The sequence below is a fragment of the Zalophus californianus genome, chromosome 9 (genome assembly GCF_009762305.2).
Source record: "Zalophus californianus isolate mZalCal1 chromosome 9, mZalCal1.pri.v2, whole genome shotgun sequence".
NCBI classification, from domain to species: domain Eukaryota; kingdom Metazoa; phylum Chordata; class Mammalia; order Carnivora; family Otariidae; genus Zalophus; species Zalophus californianus.
The window spans coordinates 59,767,386-59,790,612 of record NC_045603.1 but is presented as its reverse complement, the minus strand read 5'-3'; the positions used below and the strand labels follow the sequence as shown (position 1 = coordinate 59,790,612).

At 54.5% G+C, this 23,227-nt stretch overlaps 1 protein-coding gene across 1 annotated transcript; it reads right to left on the bottom strand.

The window, feature by feature from the left end:
- Positions 1 to 1,559: 1,559 nt before the first annotated feature.
- Positions 1,560 to 22,967, bottom strand: ITGA5 (integrin subunit alpha 5). The gene is made up of 30 exons (XM_027593257.2): positions 22,448 to 22,967; positions 16,181 to 16,311; positions 14,700 to 14,812; positions 14,434 to 14,554; positions 14,170 to 14,231; positions 14,035 to 14,080; positions 13,646 to 13,771; positions 13,379 to 13,423; positions 13,192 to 13,235; positions 11,444 to 11,500; positions 11,203 to 11,255; positions 10,689 to 10,897; positions 10,217 to 10,408; positions 9,942 to 9,987; positions 9,660 to 9,761; positions 9,411 to 9,466; positions 9,122 to 9,276; positions 8,507 to 8,644; positions 8,307 to 8,374; positions 7,355 to 7,505; positions 7,179 to 7,271; positions 6,953 to 7,032; positions 6,781 to 6,861; positions 6,570 to 6,675; positions 6,211 to 6,363; positions 5,360 to 5,446; positions 5,167 to 5,280; positions 4,461 to 4,562; positions 3,747 to 3,869; positions 1,560 to 3,082 (listed from the first exon to the last, which is right to left on the bottom strand). The coding sequence occupies exons 1-30, from the start codon at positions 22,822 to 22,824 to the stop codon at positions 2,999 to 3,001; spliced, it is 3,315 nt and encodes a 1,104-aa protein (XP_027449058.1). The 5' UTR covers positions 22,825 to 22,967; the 3' UTR covers positions 1,560 to 2,998.
- Between the last annotated feature and the right edge of the window lie 260 nt (positions 22,968 to 23,227).

Below are 23,227 nucleotides of genomic sequence, written 5' to 3'. Positions count from 1 at the left end.
CAACAGTAGGTGTGGTTGATTGGTGATAGAGACCCCTTTGCCCTCCGCCTTGTCAACCCTCCCACACTGCCCCCGGAACTCTGAGTTAGGGAGGTCTCGGAAGAGGGGTTGCTTAACTTACCAAGGTGAGGTAGCTGGCTGGAGGGCGGGGTGACCTTGCAGGCAGCTAGGGGTGGGGGGTGGGGGGGCAGTGTGCGGGGTGAATTCATTATTGATGAGTCCTGCACCCCAGGCTACTAATGAGCCCAGGCCGGTTGCTCTAATTGATGTCAAGAAACTTGAGACCCCCAGATCAGCTTCCCGCCTGCCAGCTGCCTCTTCTGAGCCCCCTCCCCCTCCCTGCACCCCCAGCTGCTCTGTTCCCTTCTCTGGGCCTCCTTCCCATCTCTGCACAAACAGATGAGGAAAGGGCTCAGGCCTCCTAGCCCTCTACCCTCCTGTCCCTCTGGATGGCTCAAGTCTCAGGATGAGGGGCAGACATCCTCTGGAGGGGCTGGGAGATTTGGAAGGGGAAACAGACCAGAGCCTGAGAAGTACAGTTCAGGGGCAGGAAGGCAGGTGCTAGATGCAACCGTGGCCTTTCTGAGGCCAAGGAATTCCTTTCTCATATTGTATACCCTCAGAAGAGACCTTGTCACTCTGAAAATCAGTTACAGGCACTATATAGACACACCCATGACACCAGCCCAATACCCCACACAGCTCACTTCCCTTCCTCATTTCCTCCTGTCCCTGTAAGAAATCTCAGATCTGGCCCCTGGAATTTGGCTGAGGCCAATCCCACCCCTTCCCCAAGGAGGGGAATATGAGATTTCCTTCCTTGAGAATTCCCAGTGCCTTGTTATGCATCAGCTGCCATCCTTGGAAATACTGGGTGGCTCTTGGCCTTACTAGGTCTCTTCCTCCTTATCGGTCCCTCTTCATTTACAGGTTCTGGAAAGAAGTTCTGAGGTACAATTATCAAGAAGTCACAGATGGGAGTGTGCAGCAGCTTTGATCTCCCAGGAGAGATATGTTTAAGGTGATGCAGGCACTGCTAGGCAGAAGCCTAAGTTAATAAGAATAGCCTGGGTGGCGGAGGAAAGAGGAGATGGACTTCAGGCATTCCCCCGCCCAAAATTCCCATAAATTTGTGGCTATGGTGCCCTCTGGTGGCTGAATTCTGGTCTAGCATGACATGGCCATCTTTACCTCCAACATTAGAATTTCAGCACCCTCTCCTTCCTCTTGTGGCGCCGCATTAGGACTGGCCTTGGAAAGACAGAGGACCCCGAGGGGCTCCCTCACTTAGATTTCTCTTCAAAGACCTAAACCCTAGGGGTATGTTGGTTAAGAATGAGGGCTTTCACGGTCAGACAAGGCTGGATTCGACTCTGCTCTGGCACTCACTGGATGACCTTGGGCAAGTTATATAACCTTTTTGGACCTCAATCTTCCCTTGTGTCAGTGGGGTTAATTGTACCTACTTCACAGGATTATTGATAGAGAAATTAAATGAGATAACGTATGTAAACTATTTAACACCCTCTCTACCTACCAGTGTATAATGAGCAATAAAAACAAAACAAAAACCTAACTGGCTTTCTTCTGATTTCATTTTGTGGCTTTTTCTCTCAAGCCATTTCATTATTCTGATTTAGACAAGGCCAGGTGAGTCTTCCGGACCATCTTCCCCCACCTTCAACTTGGACCTCCTGCTTTGCATTCTTCCCTTAATGCTTAAACCCAAGGAGAAGGGGGATTCTTTTTCTTCTCTCTGGGAGGTGCTGGGACCCAGATCTGGTGGGGCTGGGTGATGGGGAGGAGTCAAGTCTTCTTTTCACCCCTTCCTTCATCTCTTTCATCTAAAACCCAAAAAGTAGTTCCATAGTTCCTGGGGGTCATACTCTTGACTCCAAGAGTGAACAGACATTTCCTATGCATCAAGCCATCTGGTTCCAGGATGGGTTTGGAAAGAGTAGGTTAGGACACAAATTCCAGCTCTGGTCAGTGGGGGCACCGGGCCGGGTTTATTGCACTTGCAACAGAGTTTAAATAAGTCCCGGATGTCCGGAGCTGAGGTGAGGGGAGGTTGGGAAGGGAGAAAGGGGCAGCGTCAGTGCAGCTAGTGGGCAGAACCCAAATCCTGCAGGCCCAGGACAGTGGGCTCCCCTTTTTCTGGGGGACTGGGAGGGCCTGCTCCTGGCCAGGCTGAGGTTCCAGATCTGTTACCATCATGGCCCCTTCAGGGTCCTGGGCAATTCCTGACTTCTCCCGAGTCAGAGGTGGATTGGGCCTCCAGGCTCAGGTCTGGAACAGGCTCAAATGTAGTCCTGGATCTGCCTGGTTAGTTTACCAACGTCTGAGTCTGGGTCCCAGATCAACCCCAGGCCCCAGGTTCGATCTGGCCCCATTAGAGTTCTGAATCCCCTTGGAGCTGGTTCTGAGCCAGCATGATCCTTGTTTGGGATCTGTCCTGAGCTGGGCCTGGGGCACCATCCACAGTTAGTGTTCCTTGTTGGCCCACCAGGGTGAGGGCTGTCCAGAGCTTCCAGGTCTCACTCCCCGGGTTCCAGGTTCTTAGCTGGGGGCTTCCTGTGGATCTCTGGCAAGACTGAGGATAGATCTTTGCAGGCTGGAGCTGGACAGGAAGTCCTGGTGGCACATCTGGCCCAGAGAACTGGGATCGGATTTCCCAGGGCTGGTTCCAAGTTGTTTTCAGGAAACTTTCTCCAAAATGCAAAGGCTACAGGGAGGCTGGGGCCTCTATCCCTGGATCTGAGTTCCCCTATCCATGAGGAGGGCATGTGTAAACGAGGGTCCTTCACAGTGCATGGGGGGAGGGGATCCCCAGCTCCTCAACTCCCGGCTCTGGCCCTTCAAGTATGTCTCTAGGCTGGGGAGAGGAGCTTCTCCCTGGCCCTCAGCACCTTCAGGAAGTGCCCAGCCCCCTCCCTGTCAGTAGACTGAGGGTGGGGGGACTGAGCCTTGAGGATTGGGAGTCTGGAATCGGGAGGAGTCAAGCATCAGAGGTGGCTGGTGGCTTGAGTTGAGCTTTTTCCATGGCGGTGCCGTATGGGAGGGAGCGTTTGAAGAATCCGAGCTAATTGAGGGGGTAAGGAGGGAGAGTTTAGATATTCTGGCTTCCATTTCTCCCCATATCTTATCCCAAGAGGAAATGAAGAGGATTCTAGTACTTCCAATCTCCGCATTTTGCAAAAGTGGCCTAAATCCTGGCTGTTAAGACTACCTCTCCAATAGGTCCAATGGGCCAGGAGGGCTAAAGCTGGGAGTGCTTTTGGTATAAGGGGTTCTTTCATCAGTGCTGTAAAATTGCCCCCAGTTAGGCCAGGGATGGCAATCAGATTTGAATTCAAGTTCTACGTCTGAATGCTTAGTAGTGGCTGCCTCTTGAGAAGGATTCTGAGACCACTTCCAGGGTACGGCCAATTAGTGACGGCTGCCATTAGTTTTGGGGGGAAGTGATAATAACACAAATGCCACATATTTGCCGCTTGTGAGTGTCACTGATTTTGCAAGTCTAGGCAAACTTCTCAGCTTGAGTCAAGAGACTCTTTCTAAGCTAGGGGCTGTGGAATGAAGGGAAGGATCCTACAGGCAGGGTCAGGATAGCATGCACGTGGCCAGGGCAGAGGAGGGGGCATGTGGCTGGAGACCTGGTCTGGAGGTAGATGCTTGGGACTATGTTGGGTTAAGGGCAGAACCTGATGAGGGAGTGGCCAAGTCACAGGTAGGATGTGGCTGACCTTGTAGAGGATATAGATGAGCAGCCCTAGGAGCAGGAGGCCAATGAGGATGGCTAGGATAATGATCCACAGTGGGACGCTGTGGCTGCCTTCTGCCTTGGTCCACTGCACAGCCGTGGCCACCTAGGGAGCAAGTCAGGAGAGGTCACTGAAAAGCCATTAGTTCTCCCCACCCACCACTTGGCTCCCACTGGCTATCGGACCTAGACCACCTCTCACCTCCCAGGTTGGGCTAACAGAATTCTGAACTTCAAAATTTAAATACCCAAGATGTGCATTATTATCTTGTACTTTTGAGTCTTCACACCTGCTAATTTCCTCTCCCCAGAGAATATACCTTTCCTGACTGATTAGCCCCATAGTTCCTATTTATTCTTCAGGTCTCAGCTGAAACATTACTTCTTCCAGGCAGCCTTTCCTACACTGCAAGACTGAGTTTAAGTGTCCCTCTGATGTGTTCCCATAAATATCCTGGCACTTGTCACACTGTGTTCTCATTGCCCGCTAGCCTGTGAACTACAAGAGTGAAGAGACTCTGTTCATCTTGCTCATTGTTATATCCCCAGGACCCAGCACAGGCCCTGGCACACAGGAATGCTCAAGACATATTTTTTACAATAACAAGGCCAGCCCCCACCCCCATCCCCGTCCTTGTGCCAGGCCCAGTACTCTGAGCCTTAGCTTCCTTGGCCCAGACCTCTGGCCCAGGTTCACCTGAAGTTCCTTTCGGGGAAGCTGCTGGGGCAGGATTCGGTAGGGCATCTTCAAGGCTTCATATACAGCGTCACACTGCAGGCTAAATGGCTGGTGTTCCCGCTGTGGGTGGGGAAGAGGTGCTCAGGGCAGCCCCTCTTGGGATCTAGAGGACAGAGGGCTTCCCACGATCTGGCTCAGGTTGTGATCTTTCCCTATTCTGGACTCATTCTCTCCTGAATATCTGTGTTCCTTATATGAGATAACAAATGTGCAATTAAATACTTATAACTAAATAATGTATGATTAGATGGCTACATGTTCAGTAAAAAAAATTTTTTGAGTCATTAATGTGGGTCAAGCACCCAGGACACCGCCTGGCCCACAGCGTTTGCTCAATAAATGACTGCTCTTTACTATTCCTACATCTGCTTGCCTCTCCACTATGGATTCATCTTCCATCTGTTTTTTTTATCATTCTCTGCATGCTGGTCTCCCTCCAGTTCTCCCTCCTCTGCATGGGCCTGGAGAGGGAAGCTGTCACTCCCAGAGTGGCCACTAGGTGGCACAAAGGACACACAGCCTGGTCTAAACAAGGGTGAGGGAGGGGAGCTGGAGTGTCTGGGTCCCCTTCACCAAAGGAGGTGGCTGGGGCAGTAGGGAAAGGGAGGGTATGATCAGGCCGGCCTGAAAGTCAAGGGTCAGGGTGGAGGTAAGGCTCCCTCACTTGCAGGAAGGTCTTGGCCCAGACTCGGAAATGCAGTTGCAGACTTCGGCTTTCTTGTCGGTGCAGTGGCCCGAGCTCACAACGCAGCCTGAAACACTCCACCTCGGGGCATTTCTGGGAAGAAAGAAGAGGCTTGAATCCAGAGTTCTGCCCTTCCGGAGGCTCTAAGAACCCAAGTCCCAGTATGACTTACCAGGATCTGAGGTCCTGAGGAGGCCGGACTCCGGCCTGGAGCTTCCCGTCTTTGTAGCCGGTGGTGCTGGGAACCCTCTGGATCCAACTGGAAGAAGGAAGAGACCGTTAGCTGCCTCTTCCACCTCATCACAGCATCCAAGTCAGCCAGCAACTGGGTTCCAGAGCAGCTCCAACCTGCTCCCTCTCTCTCTCTTTCTCTTTTTTCTAAAGATTTTATTTATTTATTTGACAGAGAGAGAGAGAGCACAAGCAGGGGGAGTGGCACAGAGCGAGAGGGAGAAGCAGGCTCCCCGCTGAGCAGGGAGCCCGATGTGGGGCTCTGGGGCTAGATCCCAGGACCTGGGATCATGACCTAAACTAAAGGCAGACGCTTAACTGACTTGAGCTACCCAGGCGCCCCTCCCCTTTCAATTTTAATTGTCTATTATTCTCTACTAAAACGTAAGCTCCATGAGAGTGGGGACCTTGTTAGTTTGGTTGAGTGAGATATTTCCTGAGCCTATAACAGTGTTCAGTATAGGACATTCATTTGCTTAAATGTTGCCAATGAGTAAACAAACTTTAAACCAGGCATTAGGGCCCAGGGAAACAGGTCTGAAGATGGCTTCCCAGAGAAGGTGGGACAGAGATGGGCCCTAGAAGTATGCCAGGGCGAGTAAGGGAAGGATATTTCAGGCAGTGTATAAAAGAGTCTTTCTCCCTCCACGGCCTTGAGGTGTCTATGGTTCTTCTGCCCCTCTTCCAGTCTTAGCTTCAGGCACTCCTTTGGGGTCTTCCAGGCCTCCAGTGACCTTCCCTAACCTCCCCAGCCGTGGGCCCTCCTCCCATATCAGTCTCCAGGCCTCTCACCTCCAGGTTCTGTGGGTTGGAGGGGTGACTGGTGGTGCAGTTGCCAAGTCCTGTCACCCTGGTCATGTAGAAAAGCTGCTGACCTTCCAGAGTCCGGGGACAGCTGAGCTCCAGCATGCCCTGGCTAATGGAGCTGGGGCCTTGGTTGATGAGCTGAGGAGAGGGGAACACAACCATCCTGAGAAGTAGGGAGGGCTTCTGCCCTCCTGAGACCGTGGGTCACCATGGCCCAGTATCCCCTGCTGCATGTCTCCTATCTCAGAGGTGAAGGAGGAAATCAATAGGTGCAGATGAAATACTTTCTAGCCCCTCCACTCCCAGCAGCCTGCCCTGAACCTAGCCCCTCTACCATTCCTCACCTCATAGACATGGTGGACAGCAGGGCCCACGTCTCCCTCCTCCTGAGGTTCGTCTCGGGGATGCCAGTCACTCACTGGGAATAGCACTGCCTCAGGTTTGGAGACACTAAGGAGGAGGGTGGTTTAGAGGACAGTGGAAGGGATCCTCTATGCATCCTTTCCTAGAAGTGTCCCCCCTCCCAGAAAGGCCCCAGTTTGCCTGGGCACTTACCCGTTAAGGGAGACCTGGGCGTGAGCCTCCACCGAGAGCCGGAAGGAAACCACTTCGCTTTGTGAGTTGTTGAGATTCTTGCTGCAGGATGGAGGAGAGACTGAGGCAGTGCTGGAGCCCAGCCAGGGAGAATGCCCCCCTGCACCAGGCTCCACCCCCTGCAACTCCCTACCTGAGAATCTGGAAGTCAAACTGGATGGTTTTCTTTGTGTCCCGGAGGTGAGGGACTGTGAACCGAAGTCCACCCCAGATCTGTGGGTCAAGGAGGGAGGACAAAGGATCCTGTTAGATTGGGCATTTGCCTCACCCCAATTCCAGCCCCCTTCCCTATTCCACAGCTATGCTCTGGATAAGCTGGTCACTGCCCTCTCGGCTCCTCTCTCCTGTGCCAGACTTACACTCGCTCCTGCCTTCATGGGGTTGCCCAGGTCACACACCAGCAGGCGGCTCTGGTTGACAGCAGAGTAGTCACAACTCAGGCTGGAGAAGTTCTGGAGGTGGGGTGGGTATGGGTAAGGTTTTGGTGCCCCTCTGGCAGGCCCCTCCCAAGCCAAGCCCGAGAGTCCCCTCTCACCCCTGGGTTTCTGACGAGTCCGGAGTACTCGGCCTCTGGAGGGGCTGTGACCCGAAGCTCGGCCTCATAGGCACCGCCCTCACCCACATTCTGGGCGTGGAAAGTTAGGTTCAGGGAATTCTTGTCGCCCAGGTACACGTGGTTCTGCTCCCTGGAGGGGAAACACAGGGTAAGGGACACTGGGAAATTAATCCCCAAACTAGGACAATGAGCCATAATAATAATACAATAATAATAGGTACCATTTACTGAGTTCCAACTCTATGGATAACTAGGCCAGATGATTTATTTTTTTTTTAAATATTTTATTTGTTTATTTGTCAGAGAGAGAGAGAGAGCACAAGCAGGGGGAGGGGCAGGCAGAGGGAGAAGCAGGCTCCCTGCTGAGGAAGGAGCCTGATGTGGGACTTGATTCTAGGACCCTGGGATCATGACCTGAGCCGAAGGCAGATGCTTAACCAACTGAGCCATCCAGGCGCCCCAAATTTTTATTTTATTTTTTATTTTTATTTTTTAAGATTTTAATTTATTTGTTAGAGAGAGAGAGAGAGAGAGAGAGCACAAGCAGAGGGTGCAGCAGGCAGAGGGAGAAGCAGGCTCCCCGCTGAGCAAGGAGCCCGAGGTGGGGCTTGAGTCTAGGACCCTAGGATCGCGAACTGAGCCGAAGGCAGATGCTTAACCAACTGAGCCACCCAGGCGTCCTCCTAACCAGATGCTTTATGTAGATTATTTCACTTAGTCCTTCCAAAAAGGCTGAGAAATTGATGCTATCATTCCTACTCTACAGATGAAGCTGAAGCTCAGAGAAGCTGAATAACTTCCTAAGGTCACACAGCTTGCTAGTATGTCCCTAGTCTATCTTTTCAGGTGCCAGGTGCTTCCAAACTCCACATGTCCTGCTATGAGATCTTAGCATCTGGAATCCCCCAGCTTGACGTTGGCCTTCACTTACCCAAACACTTCCAGCTGTAGGTCCGGCACACAGATGTTGTCTTCTCCACAGTCCAGCAAGATCTGAGCCTGCGGATCAGGATAGCATTGAGAGGGGGAGTTTAGACCTCCTCCTGGGCTGAAGGCTCCCCCCTCCAGGGCCCTGCCCCGGGTGCCCAGGGTTCTCTTCTCCCGGGTCTCATCTCTCACCCCTCTCCTCACCTTGTCCTCTATGCGGCTCTTGCTCTGGTAATGTAAGACTGGCCGGAGGCCATGGCTGTCCACAGGGGATTGGGGGTCCAGGGAGAAGTTGAGGGCGATATGAATCGGGGAGAGCTTGTCTCGGAACTCTGACTCATTCTGGGGGGGTGGGGGAGGAGAGAGTTCACTGTGTCAGGGGACACATCTCTCTTTGTCCACTCAGGGCGCTCAAGAATCCAGGTGTCCAAATTTGACCATTCTCTTTACTTCCGAGGCCCCAACAGTCTGGTTCCCAGTTCCTCAGACAGAAGGACCCCTTTCCTCAGCCCACAAAGTCCCAAGCCTCTCTCTGGGATCTCCCAATCTCTTTTCTTTTTTTTTTTTTTTTTTTTTTAGATTTTATTTACTTATTCATGAGAGACAGAGAGAGAAGCAGAGGGAGAAACAGGCTCCCAAGGAGCAGGAAGCCCGATGCGGGACTCGATCCCAGGACCTGGGATCATGACCTGAGCCGAAGGCAGACGCCCAACCATCTGAGCCACCCAGGCGCCCCCAATCTCTTTTCTTTCAAGACGGGCCCCAGTTCTATGTGACACCCTCCCTAGGCCAGTCTGTTCTCCGCCCTTGGGGCCATACCCTGAGGTAGATCTTCATCTCTCTGCAGTCCTCCCGAGCCCCATTCTGGATGAGCAGCGTCTGGGTCAGGGTTGCCTGTCTGGAGGCCAGGAACAGTGCCCGCCGTACGCCCCCCTTCTGCTTCTGCCAGTCCAACTGGAGCTCCACTGTGAAGCCTGCAGCCAGGGACATATGTTCAGGAGAATCTGTCTCTCCCTCCTAACCTATTCAGAGAGAAGGGAGGTGCCAAAGTCCCCGGCCCCTCCATCCCCTATCCCAAGGCCTACGAGATTCAGGCAGTTTCCCTCACCAATGGAGTCAGGAACATGTTTTCCAGAAGCATTGAGGCAGAAGCTAAGGTTGATGCTGGAGGAAGACCAAGAGGAAAGCTGGTGTATCCAATGAACAGGCATCCCATCCTCCACCTACCTCCCAGACAGACCCGGACTGGGACACCAGCATTTGTCCCCTACCACAGACTTGGTTTCTCTGCCCACTCCCAGGCACAGACTGAGGTATTTCAGACACCTTCCCTGTCAACTCCTGGGCCCCAGCTCACCAAGCCACAGGGTTCCCCTCCAAGCTGCAGCTGCGCTCCTCTGGGTTGAACATGGCAGGGAAGATGGTGAGGGAGGCACTGGTAGAGACAATGGGGCGGCCCCTGCCAAGAGTGGATATGGGGTCAATAGAACTAAGACTTTGCTGGAATCTGGGCACAGGAAGCTGATGTGCAAGCCCCAGGTAGCCGGTGTCCTTTGCACACTTTCCCAACCTCAGCCCTAATGAGAAATTCCCCAGTTCCTACTTTTCTTTTCCCAGGCTGCCCCCCTCGAATTCATACCTGTACACCACAGCCTTGTCCACACCGAAGGACCCCACAATCAGATCTGCAAGAAGTCAAGAAACTACCCCTTACAGCAAGCCCCAAATCAAGATCCTTCCTTCCTAATCCTCTTCTAGGGCATTGCTCAAAGGAGGCAAGAGTGAGGGAACAGCGCCATCTGGTGGCATTATTCTAGAACTGTACCCAGGAGCTCAGGAAAGTGCAGAGGAGGAGGGGGAGAGGTCTGTGACCTGGAGAATTCTAAGGTGAAAGGGGCCTCAGCCACTACTCACCAGGGTATCCGTTGCCATCCAGGTCTCGGCCTCCTCGAAGCGCAGAACCAAAGAAGTCCGGCGTGTGGCCAGCTGCCCACAGGGGCAGCAGAACCTGGGATGGCTTAGAGCCCAGCCCCCCTGGACCCCCAGGGAATATAAACACTACTCCCTGCTGGGTCTCTCCACCAAAGGGAGCTCCAATGGCTACATCTGCAAGACACACAACACACACCAGTCAGAGGACCGGGAAGGCAGGAGTCTGAATCTCTACCACCAGATCCCAGAACCCAGGATCCTCTCTTTCCCATCTGTCATTCCCAGTTTTCTAATCTCTTCAAGTCCCAAGACCTAGACATCAGGATTAAAGTTTACACCACCTCCTTGGGGAGTCACTGGGGGTCTGAGTATCTTCGCTGACAGCCACCGTCTCCCCAGATTCCTTCTGACTCAGGTCCCAGACGCCTCAGCTCCTGGGGCCCATGGCACTTACCATTGTAGCCATCCTGGTCCAGGTCCCCCAGGGGCGTCAAGGAGCTGCCAAAACGGCCAAACTCATCATGGCCGGTGAGGGTCAGGGCAGGTGTGGCCTCCATGCCAGTTGGGTGCTGCAGGTAGACATAGACCCTGCCCACCTCCTGAGGCTGCCCATCAGCGGTCCGCTCCATGAGCAGAGGTGCCCCCACCAGCAAGTCATCCAGCCTGAGGGGAGGGGGGAAAACCTAGGTGTCCTGATACCCTGCCTTGCCACTTCCCCTCCCCAGGCCCACTGCCAGGAAATCCCAGGCATCCTGGATCCCAGGCTCCCTCCCACCCAACCCAGAAGACTTGAGGTCTTTAGCTCTCAGCTCTCTCCTTGCTTCTGAGCAAGGGGAAGGCAGGCACTGGGGGAGAATCCAGAGAAAAAGCCTGGAGAAAAATCTTCCTTGTATTTATCTGTCCCACTCCCACTCTTCAGTCCTGGATCTGGGAAGGGCATCGTGCTGGGCCCCTTTACCACTACTCACCCGTCCCCGTTGATGTCTGTGGCAGCCACTGCATAGCCGAAGTAGGAGGCCATCTGAGGTAGGGGTCGACAAAAGTCAGCACTGGGTCAGAACTAGGGGGTCACTCGACAAGATCAACAGGAACTGTTGGGGGAGGTCAGAGACTCCAGGGAGCCTGAAAAGTTGGGCTGAGCTTACTGGGTTAGGGCTGGGACTTGGTTGGCAGAGGGCCAAGCTGGGTCGTGTGTGGGGGTGTCCTCACCTGTTCCCCTGAGAAGTTGTAGAGGGATTGGACATCTGAGCCATTAAGGATGGTGACCTGGGGATGACGAGATACACCCATTGGTCGTGGATTCCCAGACCATCCCATGGGTGGAGGACAAATGGGGTATGGGATTCCCCGGGGGGAGGCATTTGTTAGAGACACAGACCACTTGTCTCCTAATTCCCTCCAGGCTTTGCTTTCGTGTTCCCATCTCTATGCCAGGTGGCTCCACTACATGGCAACGTCACTAGTTTTCTCCGTATCACTGATCAACTACTGACGGACTTTATATTTATCTGTCCGTTGTCCATCTCTACCCACTAGAATGTAAGATCAGTGAGGGCAGGAGTTTGGGTTTGTTCTTTGCTTTCTCCCCGAAGCCTGAAGTAGTGCTTCAATAGTGCAGCAGACCATAATCATTAGTTGAATGATGAATGCAAGCTGAGACCTCAGTCATTCCTCATCCCCCAGCCCTCCCAAACCACCAGCACTCCTGGCTCCCCTCTGTCCGCGCTTAGCCACTGGCCCTTGACTCCTTGCCCTCTTCCTCACTCTCACTGCTATTCCTCTGGTGTGAGTCCTCTCCCAGGACTGCGGGACGGCCCCCTGGCTGCCCCCGCTCCCACCCCCCGCCGCCTCTTGGCACCCTGCCTCTGCTGCAGCAGATGGACTGATGGTCCCAGAGCGGATCCAGGAGGGACACTTCTGGCTTGGAAATCCACAGGGATTCCCTGGAGCCATTGCCCAAATTCTCAACTTCTTGGCCTCTTCTGAGGCCCTGGAGAATCTGGCCCCAACCTATCTGTTTTTCTTCAACCTTTCCTTATTCTCCTCATCTTCAATCAGCCCACGAGTCTGCTACAATGGCCTGACTTTCTTTTCCTCTTCTTCCATGCTTTTCATGCTCCTGTCCCAGATGCCCTCTTGCCTCATCTCCAAGGATCCTTCACAGAACCTTCTCTGATCCGTTCGTTCCTCAACTAAACTGCTATATCCTTTTTTTTTTTAAGATTTTGTTTATTTATTTATTTATTTGAGAGAGAGCGCACAAGCAGGGGGAGCAGCAGAGGGAGAGGGAGAAGCAGGCTCCCCGCCGAGCAGGGAACCCGATGTGGGGCTTGATCCCAGGACCCTGGGATCATGAGTGGGCAGAGCCTGCTGCACCGAGGGGTGCAGGAAGTTGCTGCACCCGAGATTATAACTGTACCTGTGTCTTATCTTACATCTTCGATTAGAAGCACCTTATGAGATGGGGTACAGTGTCTTATTCATCTTCTCATCTCTTACCTTGCCCTAATAAATGCTGTCAATTGAATGAACTCTTGTGGCATTCTTATCTATGTCCTTTTTAAAGCACTTGTCACGGTCTAATAATAACAGCTACCAGTTGTACACTGCCTAAGAGTTCACTAAGTACTTTCACTGGCATTATCTCATTTCATCCTTACAAGAGCCTTGTGAGGTCAGAACTATTATTATCCCATTATACAGAGAAGAATGAGGCTCAGAGAGGCTAAGTAGGTTTAAGGATTTTATGGAATGAAGTGGGGTATGAATAAATAACAGAATGATTCATCCAGAGTAAGCGCCAGTACTTGAACCCAGGTCTGCCTCCCAAGCCCGTGTTCTGATCCACTTTTTGAACCCTCACAAACTGCTGTGCATATGGTTCTTTGTGATTAGCCAGGGGAGGGGAAGGGAAGGGAGGGAGGGAGGGAGGGAGGGAGGGTCAAGCTTCGTCTTACATAACCATAGGTGAGGTTCCCTTTGGGCACGCCAGCAATAAAGTCTGCAAAGTGAAGAGAAGGTTGTGGGTTAAGCGTGGGGAAAGGGGCATCAGACCAGAATGGGGTCTCGGTTCCTGTAGCCCCAGGTCCTGGGTCTCCTCCATCCATCCCTCTCCCTTGGACCCAGCCTGGGGGACACACTCACCTTCTGTGTCGTCACCACTGAATTCACCCACAGCCACAGAGTATCCTGGGGACAGGGTGAGTGGATATTAGTACTTCTGTGGGGACCCCTCTGCTGTGGCCCATCCTCCAGTTTCTTCCCCACCCCTACTGGGCCTTCATATGCAGCCTGCACACAAGTATGGCAGAGGGACTGGGGATGCCTGAGTGGGAGAAGAGAAGTGGGGGGAGTTGGGGCAAGAGCACCTGAGGTTCTCTCCCTGTAGATCCCCCCCCATCGCTCACTCACCCAGGTAACTGTCATCGTAAATGGAACTGGCCTGGCGGGTCTGCAGCTGCCCCTGCACCAGGTTGATCAGGTACTCAGGGTAATAGGATTCTGCAATCTGTTCCTGGGTGGCAGACAGGATCTGGCCTGGGGAAGGGGACGAGGAGTTGGATGGACGGAGGAGGAGGTGGCAAGGAGGGGGGCACTGGGAGCCGACGGGGTGGCATTGCAGAAGTCTGGTTCAGGGAAGAGAAGCGTGTGGAGGGTGGAGGAAAAGGATACATACATCTCAAGGAAGGGAGAGGAGAATCGGGATGGGGGCAGAAGAGGGAAGGATGGTGATGTCAGGCAGGAAGAGGGACGAGAGGCTGTGTGCCAGGGGACAAAGAGACAGCAGAGGAAGGACTTACCTTGCCAGAAATAGCTCCCTGGTCCACCCAGGACCACACGCCCAGTCTATAGGGGGAAGGAGAGGAGTCCACATCTGGTCCTGACTCCCGTGTGACGCCACCCACAGCCACTTCCCTCCCAGACCACCCTCTCACCTTGGTGAACTCAGCACTGAAGCCCCCTTGGCAGTAACCCTGTCCTGCTGCCCAGCTGAAATCTGTGAGGGGGAGAAGGTGGTGGGAAGGAGCCCAGCACAGATGGGTCTCGCAGGAAAGGAGAGAGAGCTTGGGGAGGGGGGGGAGGGGGCATCAGAGAAAGGACCTCCCTGGACCTGACAGTGATCAGAAAGGCTAACTGGGGTGGGGTGAGGACTCAAAGAGTGAGGGCAGACGTGGGGCACATGCCCCCTCTTGCCCTACCTGAGCGGCAAGGTGCATACTCCAGAATTCGGGTGAAATTGCCTGTGGAGAGGTAGCAGGTGCCCACGGGGTCGCTCAGCGGCTCCTTCTCTGTGCGCCAGCTGTATAGAGGAGCACAGGCCTGGCAGGGCCCGGGAGGAGGGGGCTTCAGGTCAGTCCGACGGGGCCTCTCCTCTCTCCCTCCGTGGGAGAGGGCCTGTGCTGCACTATATTCAACCACTGCCCATCCCCTAGTCGCCACACCACTGAGCCTGCCGGGCCCTCACCAAGATGGAGGAGCCGTGGGCTCGAACTGTTGCTCCGAACCACTGCAAGGACTTGTACTCCACAGGCTCCTGTCCCTCTGGGCTGGACACTAAGGACTCCAGGATCCGAGAGCCTTGGAGAAGTGAGAAAGGCAGTCATGCTGGGCTGTGGATGGCTGATCCCTCGAGCGGACCTCACCCCCGGCCTGGGAGCGCCCAGGCACTTGCAAACCTCGAGCCCCATGACTCACTCGGACGAGTGGGAAAGGGTCTTTAGGGTCTGCTTTGTGCAGCCTGACTCACCCCTTCCCCAGACACACGTATGCGTGTGCGCACACACGCACACGCACACGCACAGAACCTAGGCTTTCTAGAGCTGCCTTCTCCTCATCCTCATGCCTCCTCACCTGGCTGGGACAGGGATGCCTGCGATAAGGGGGAGGCAGGAGGGTGGTGGGGAAGAAAGGCTATTTCCCTCGAGGGTGGTCCTCTGGCTCCACTTCTCTGTACCTGGGTCTGTGTCTCTAACAGCACCTTGTTCCATCCCCTTTCTTATCTGGGTTTCTGTCCCCTTATGTCTCTCTCTCTCTCTCTCTCCCTTCATTTGTCTGTCTCTCTAAGTCTTATCTCTGCCCTCTATAGGACGGTTTTTTTCTTTCCTTTGATTCTCATGTCTTTCAAGTTAAAAAAAAAAAAAAAAAGTCTGTTTCATGATCTTCTCCCTGCCCCTGCCATTGTCTCCATCTTTTTATGTCTCCTCTTTTTGTCCCCTCACCCCAGTCTTTATCTCTGGAGTCAGACTGTTCAAGTTCATGTCCCTTATCCACCATATACTACTAGCTGCATGACCTTGGACAAGTTACTTGACCTCCGTTTTCTCATCTATGAGATGGGAATAATACCTCACCCTGGGGTTGAAAAGATTAAGCAAGTTAAGGTATGCAAAGTGCTCGCAACAGTGAGCAAGTGCTCTGAATGTGTCAGCCGTTACTTCTGTCTATCTGTCTATCTCTCGGTCTGTCTCCCGGTGCCTCGCTCCCATTCACCTCTGCATCTACTCCAGACCTGGAGCTCCTTGCCCGCAGTGGTTTCATCACGCACCAGTCCCCGCAGCACCGGCACAGTGCCTGCCATGCACTGTCACTTAGTCAGTGCTTAGTTGGATGCACTGAAAAGTCTGTGTGACTCTCCCTGTCTTTGTCTGTGTTACTGCCCCGGCCTCCCAGAGTTGTGGGTGATTCAGGGGAAATGAGAGCCACATGTTTCTGAATCATGCCCGCCCTCCTTGGGCTGGGCTGGACTGGGAACGTGGTATGAGTGCCACGGGGAGCCGCTGCGCCGCTGCCCCACGGCGCTGGAGCTCAGAGCGCCGGAGCACGGCACGTGGCCACAGAACGGGGGCCGGCTCCACCCCTCGCTCCGGGCGCCGCAGGGCCCGCCCCCACGCTGCCGCACCACCCCCAGTCACTTTCTGAGCTTCCCAGCCTATCCAAGGGGGTTACCTTTACTGTCAAATTCAATGGGTGTGCACTGTACCGGGCTGGCGCCCCAGGGACAGAGGTAGACAGCACCACCCTGCAGCACTCCCGGCTGGCTGGTGTTAGCCTTGGGCGCTCCCACCAGCACGCTGACCCTGTGGAGGGGAAAGGAGAGGTGGTTCAGAATGACTGCTAGCTCTCCTCCAGTCTCCCCCAGCCTTCTGGGCCAGGGGCTGGCGGGGGGTGGGGGTGGGGTGGGGTAGATGCCCCCTGGGTTGTATTTAGATCCCAGAAGATGCCACAGATGCCAGAGGCACAGGCTGGAGTCAGGTGGTCCCCATGTGCCGCTGTCACTAACACAACCACCCCCCTTCACCATCTTCCCTTGTTATTAGAGAGGAGGACGAGAGTCAGTTCTGGGAAGGGAACAGGAGCCAGAGGGCCTGGACCCCAGCTTCTCCGTCTCCCCTGTGGATTGCCAGGATTGGACACGCAGCCCCTGGAGCTCCAGGGTCCTCTCACCTAACCTCTACCCTCTTGTCCCAGGCCAAAGCCCTTCTCTGGGCCAAGACCCAGGCATCCGGCTGCCCAGCCTTGGGGCGTGTAGGAGGAAAATGTGAGTCTTGGAAATCAGTCAGTAGAAGTGGAGAGAGGAGCTTGGAGGATGGTGAAGACAGATTCCCTTGGGCTTGGGCCTGCCTGCCCCTGGGCTCTGGGGTAGACCTCCCCATCTTGGCTAGGTTTCTGCTCAGCCCTGAACCCCTTCCCCACACACCATCCCTAGGAGTCTCAATTCAGATCTTGCTCTACTGGGTCTTGATTCTGAACATGGTGCTTTGAGACAATGAGGAGGAAAGTTGCCTTTGCTGGGGGGTCCTATGTAACGGGGTGGGGTCATGGTTAAGGTCCTGGACAATCTTTCCTGCCTTCGGCTCTGCCTCTACCACAGTCTTTGAGGTCCCTTGGCTCCAAGGCCTCTGTGTAGCCATCAGCCCTGTTGGTTTTCTCCTCCAGGGTCTCCCACAAGGACTGCATCTGGCAGCCTGGGGCAACTGGACCCAGCCCCTGGGCCAGTGTCCCTGCCAGGCTGGCCTCTATTCTCCTCCCATATCTGCTCTGGCACTGCTTCTCAGTCTCTCTGTCTCTTTGCCCCTGTGACTACTTGCCTTCTTCGTTTCGGTTTTTTGAGTCATCTGTCCCTCTCTCCATCTCAGATCTTGGGTTCTTCCATCTCTACTGGTTTCTGGCCTCTTTTAGCTTTCAACATTCCCTGTACCATCTTTTCCCTGATATTTGGGTATGTTCCCTAGCCTTCCTTACCAGGAAAGAGCCCAAGTGGGTAAGTATGGTAGAGGTCCCAAAAGCTAAGGGTGTCTTCCAAGAGGACCAGGTGGGGCAGGGGTGAGAGGGGTGGGGTTCAAGAAGAACAGGGGATGGGGAGAATAAGGTGGCAGGGCCACGGGACTGAAGTGGGGAGTGTGGAGTGGGCAGGGAGGGCTGGAGGATGAGAACAGAGGAGGGAGAAGGCAGGGTCCAGAGGAATAGGAGGGGGCCAGGGAGGGAGAGTTCCTGGAGTGAAGGGGGGTGGGGTGTGAGCCCTGGTTACCCTGGGGACAGGAAATGTTTACTGCCTGTGGCTTCCTGTCTGTTTCCAACCTCTCACTTCTCCGTTTGTCTCCCACCCGCTGGCCTGGCCCGGGGCCCCACCCCTCTCACTCAGGCATTACATCCAGTTGGGGGGTGGGAGCTGGCTACTTGGAAGGCACAGTGATCCAGTCAGTTGCCAGGCCCAGTAGGTGAGGCTGGTGGGGGGCAGAGGCTGCACTGTCCCAGGACTGGGTGAGGAGAGAGGGGTGCAAGCCTCCTTTAGCAGGCGCAGCTCCAGAGAATAGCTGTGGTACAGGAGGCAGTGAAAAGAGCACTGGACTAGGAGTCAGGAGCTCTGGGTCAGGCTCTAGCTCAGTGTGGACTTGGGCGATACCGTTTCCCTCTCTCTCTAGGTGAAGAGGTTGAATAGTTTACCTGAAAGTCTCCTGGAGCTCTCCATTTCCAGGAGGGCACAAGGCGGCAGCCAAGAGACCCTGCTCCCACTCCGAGTTTTCCAACAACCCCTGCTCTTGATGATGAACTGAGCCCAAGGGCTCTTAGGATGGCTTGGAGAAGAAGCTTGGAGTTTGGCAGGGTTGGAAGGTGAGTGAGGCCTCACAAAGCCTGTGAAGCCCACAGGCTCATGGGCTGGGGGGCATATACGTTGTGGCTGTGCGAGAGATCAGGAGATCTGGCAAGCAGGCAAGGGACACAGACCCAGACCCCCACCCCGTGACTGATACCTGCGGTTGCAGTGGCCCTTGCATCCCAATAAATAGCGCCCTTCCCCAGGTGCCAAGCAAAGTGCCTGGTGTCAGGGTAGCCCCATCACATAGTCTATCCTTGTTCCCCCACTCCTAGTTCTTGCTTCCTAAATCCTGCAGCAGTTGGGCCCTCTTAGGGGTCCACGAAGGTAACAATGGAGGGACCTTGGGCTATTTTCAATATTTCAGAAAGCCTAATGGAAATCATGCATTCACCTGATAAGGTGGCTGGGCTAATTAAAACCTCAAGTGTATTTGCTTTTGGCTAAAATTATATCAACATTTGGGGGAGCTGGTTATCATGTATTGGTCAGAAGCTCTGATTGGCAGCTATAGCTGTCTTCTTGTTCTAACTTCTAGTTGATAAAAAACAGGAAAAAGGAATTAATTATGCCTTACTAAATGCAGTTTGGTAGATAAACTCTTCTAAAATGTGGAGTTCACGGGAAGAAATAATTGCCATAATTACTTTTGAAGCCTCAGCTCCCCGAAATTCTAGAGTTGGCTCGTGGAGACACAGGCTACCACAGCTTCGAGGTGCCACTAGTTTGAAGACTGTCCTGTAGATGCCTCAGGCCAGCCACATGGAAGTTTGGGGAGGCCCGTTTGGTCCTGACAGTCCTCCCCATCTTCTTTTAGAGCAACCTTTTTTCCCGGTTTTATATAGAATGCTCTGGTAAGCCATCGTTTGAATTTAAACAAAAATAAAGGAAATAAAGAAAAAGTTTTACTTAAAAAATTGCTGACCTAGTCCCATGTTCTCATTTTACAGATGGGAAAACTAAGTCCCAGAGAGGTTAAGTAACATGTCCAAGGTCACTCAGAATCCTTCCCGACATAAGGACCAGAAGCTAAGAACCCTCTTTCCTAGGCCAGTGTTCTGGTCTACCCTGCTGCCAACTTATCCCCTTCTCTCCCCTCTACTATCTCCCCAGCCAGGCTTCTGATTAACCAAGTTCCTGTTCAATACATGGTTACTGTTTGACTCTGTTGGCCTGGCAAGGTCGGGGGTGGGGAGTAGCAAGTGGACCAGGGCCCAGCTCCTGCAGGTCCTACCGCTGCCCTGGCCAGGTCAGAGGAAGACATTCTAGATCCCCCAGTGTATTCCCAAGAGAAATGCCCGGCTGGCTGGCAGGGAAGAGTCGCCTCCACTTGTGGCAGCGCCCGGTACCAGAACGGAAGAAGGAGCCGGGCTAAGAAGTCTGGATGCCTTTCCAGCTTGTGACCTGGGCCAAGTCACTTCTCTCCAAGCTCTGGATTCTCTCCCCATAAAATGACGGGTTGCCCTTGAATGGTCCCTAAGCCAATTTCTATGATTCCTGAAGTTTCCGTTTATATGTATATATAAAACGACACAGTAGTGTTTCCTATACCTAATGCAAGGGTTTTTGTTAACAATCCAATGGAAAAATTGATAGGACAGTGCTAAGGAATGTGAAGGACCATTATTACTATCACTACTATAAACAAATACTAGAAGCAAGTAAGAAATGGGGAAAAAGTTAGACAAAGAACCAGGTGATAATCCAGGGAGGAGAAAACCAGAGATAGAAAACAGCTACCCTGGAAAAATCATGCCTCCCATGTACTGATCACCCTCTGTGGACCAGGTGATTTTGTATCTGTTGTCTCACTCAGTCCTCAGAACACCCTCATCTATTAGGTGTCTGATTTTCATGAAACACCATGAAACACGGAGCAAAAGTAACTCGCCCCAGGTCACACAAAGAACAAAGTGGTGGGGCCAGGATGCACCCCCAGCACTGTCTGACTCCAAGCATGGCCCTTTCTTACCATGTAACCGCTCTCGGCCTCACCCTGCCCTTTGATGCTGTCTCAGTGCCCCTGTGAGAGATGTTTCAGGGACAACACGAACACTGAGGCCTGCCCTCTCCAGCGATGGCCCCAGGTTGGGAGCTACTTTTGTCCCCTGTGGGCAGGAGGGGGTTGAAGGCCCAGCTGTGGTGGGAGGGAGGTCACTGGGGAGGTGGACTGTTCAGAGTCCTACTCTAAGGGTGTATTGTAAGAGAAAATGAGAGGGGGGGAGTGCAAGTTGGACACCTGGGTTCTCTTGGGAGGAGTGACGAGCAGAGGGGGTGGAGGAGGCATGAGAAGGTTGGGTCCTGGTTGAGAAGACTGCTTTAGGGACTATAGGATCAGCCCAGGGGCCAGACACCTAGGGAATGGGAGTGTGTGAAAGTCCAGATGTTTTAAAGGAGTCTTTTAAAAGGGAGATGACACTTTGGCTAGGTGGGGGTGGGGGTGGGCTGTGAGGAAGGTTAAGAGCCAGACCACTGGATTTACCCTGATATGGGGCCAGATCCCATCCCCTCCCTGCCTCCCTCTTCTCTACTCCATTAGGGTTGTGGTAAGCAGTTTGAGGGGGCCTGGGGGAGGCCAGGCCTGGCAGAGGCTCCAGGCCAGGGTGATGCAATGGGGTTTGGGCAGGAGGCCAGGGGGGTGGGGTGGGGGTTGGGTGGGGACCTTGAATAGCGCAGAACCAACAGCTGGGGCCTAACCATCTTTCTTTTTTCCCATTTCAGACAAAGGAGAAATTTGCTGCCCCCCCCAATGAATTAGCTAGATTAACCCCTTTTCTCCAAAAACTAAAGAAAATGAGTAGAGCTAAGTTAAATGTATCATGTATAAAAACAGCTCACCTCTGACAGAGGTCCTATCAAACCCCGAGACACTAGGGGTTGGGGTGGTGGTGGTCGGCACCAGTGGGAAGCCCAGTGCCCAGAGACGAGGAGAAGGAGGATTTCCCAGTTATTGTGGAGGATCAGGAATCTGAAACTGGGAGTCCCTGGCTTGGCCCAGGAGCAGCTACCTTCTCTTGCTTCCCAACCCCCCACATTTAAACAAATACCCTTGTTCCAATGTTGCCTCAGCTCTAACTCCGGTTTCCCAAGTCTGTGGGATCCCCACTATCCAGGCACTCAGGGTCCGGTCTGCTTGTCACCCTGCTGAGCTGGGAATGAGGACCCTCCTTTGAGACTTCCCCAGTCCTTGATGTCCTGTGTTATGACGCTCTTGGGCCCAGCGAGCCCGCGTCTCCCCAGCTTCCGACCCCAGCCCTGGAGTCCGGTCTCAGTTCAGCTCCAGCCTACAAGCTACAGGAAATCGGCATTTCTCTTCCTCCCAAGAGCTAGAGGAAGAGGGAAACCGCCCACCCCCCTTCACGCGCGCACACACACACCCCTCCCGACACATCCGAGCACCCGCCCTTGGCCAAGCCCGCCCCAGCGCTGGCGCCCCCAGGGCCCGGGTCCCGGGACTCTCCCCAACTTCTCGGGTCCCCTCGTCCGAACGGAGATTGGGGGTGGAGGGCGGAGTAGGAGCCCGAGGAGAAAGGGGAGGGAGCCGCCATCCCCCTCCCGGGTCTTACCCAGTCTGAGCGGAGGGGGGGAGGGGAGGATGAAGCTGGTCCCCATTTAACCTCCGGACCCCCTCAGTCCCCGACTTCCCTCTTGCTACACACAGCTCATTCTGCTTCGACCCGTCTTCCTTCCGCACAATGGCCCTCAGGGGTCCCAAGGTCCCCCAGGGCTCCAAAAAGCCCTTCCCGGCCTCCGCGCCCCCTCTCGCCAGCATCCGCCTCGGGTCCCGGCAGCTCACAGATCTCAGCCAGAGACCCGCTGCTCTCGGTTCGCGCGTCCTCCTTTCCCTTTGCCCCGAGACCCTTGCCCAGACCTCTCCAGCTTCCAGCTTCGTGTGCTCTCCCCACCCCACACATGTCTCCCCACTGATCTCAAACTCCAGGCGCCCACTCCGCGCCGGCCACTGTCCCCTCCCTACTCCCGCGCGGGCCCCCAACTCCAGCCCTAGTCCTTCCAAACTCCGCCTCCCAAACTCAAGCCTTGGTCCCCTCCATACTCCAGCCGCGCCCCCAGTCTCCAACCCCCCACCCCCCATCCCGCCGCCAACTCTCCTTACTCACCCGTCTGATCCCGGCCGGTAAAACTCCACCGAGAAGCCGAAGAAGGAGCCCGGGGGCCCAGAGAGCACAGCTGGGGCCTCGGCGTCTAAGTTGAAGCCCCCGACCCTGGGTGGCGGCTGCAGCAGCAGCAGCGGCGGCAGCAGCAGCAGCAGCAGCAGCGGGGGTCGGCGCCGGGGGCCCCAGCGCAGCTGCACGGCGTGGAGAGGGAACCCTGGTGCCCGGCTCCCCATAGCGCCCGCTCTTCCCTGTCCTGGGGCCACCGACCCGGAGCCGCTTCCTAAACCTCCCAGAGGCGAATGACTCAACGCGGGGAGGAGTTTGCCAAACTCCCGGCTGAGCCCTCGCCCCGCCTGCCGGGGGGGCGGGCGGGGGGGCATTCCTGGGTCCTTGGAACGCTGAGCCCGTGCCCCCCACCCCGAAGGGGCGTGGGGGGGGGCCCCCGCACCTCTCCACTCCCCTCTCCCTAGCCCCAGCTGGAGGCCGGTTGTCTGGACTGGGTCAGACTGAGCGGGTTTGGGCTCTTCCCCCTCCTCTCTGCTTTCGCCTCCTTCCTCCCCCTCCTTTCCAGATGTACAACGTAAACGCTCGGAAAAGGAGTCGGAAAAAGGGAGCGGAGAATTTCCTAATGAGGAAAGGAATCACCTCTGGAAGGAGGAGGGAGCCTGTATATGGGTGTGGGGGTCTCCCTCATTCCTTCGGGAAGGAGACTTTGGGGTCTAAAGAGATAGGAGACACCTCTGGCATCTAGCCAACTGGGATTCCCCCTTGCCTTCCGGGGCC

What these genes read in the sequence shown, in the direction of transcription:
- ITGA5 (XM_027593257.2), bottom strand. Translation starts at nt 22,824, where the DNA reads ATGCCCCCCCGCCCGCCCCCCCGGCAGGCGGGGCGAGGGCTCAGCCGG. An exon ending in ACAGACATCAACGGGGACGG is followed by an intron (nt 10,898 to 11,202) that starts GTGAGTAGTGGT and finishes CCCTCCCCTCAG; the next exon opens with GCTGGATGACTTGCTGGTGG. An exon ending in TTCCCCGAAAGGAACTTCAG is followed by an intron (nt 3,870 to 4,460) that starts GTGAACCTGGGC and finishes CTTGCTCCCTAG; the next exon opens with GTGGCCACGGCTGTGCAGTG.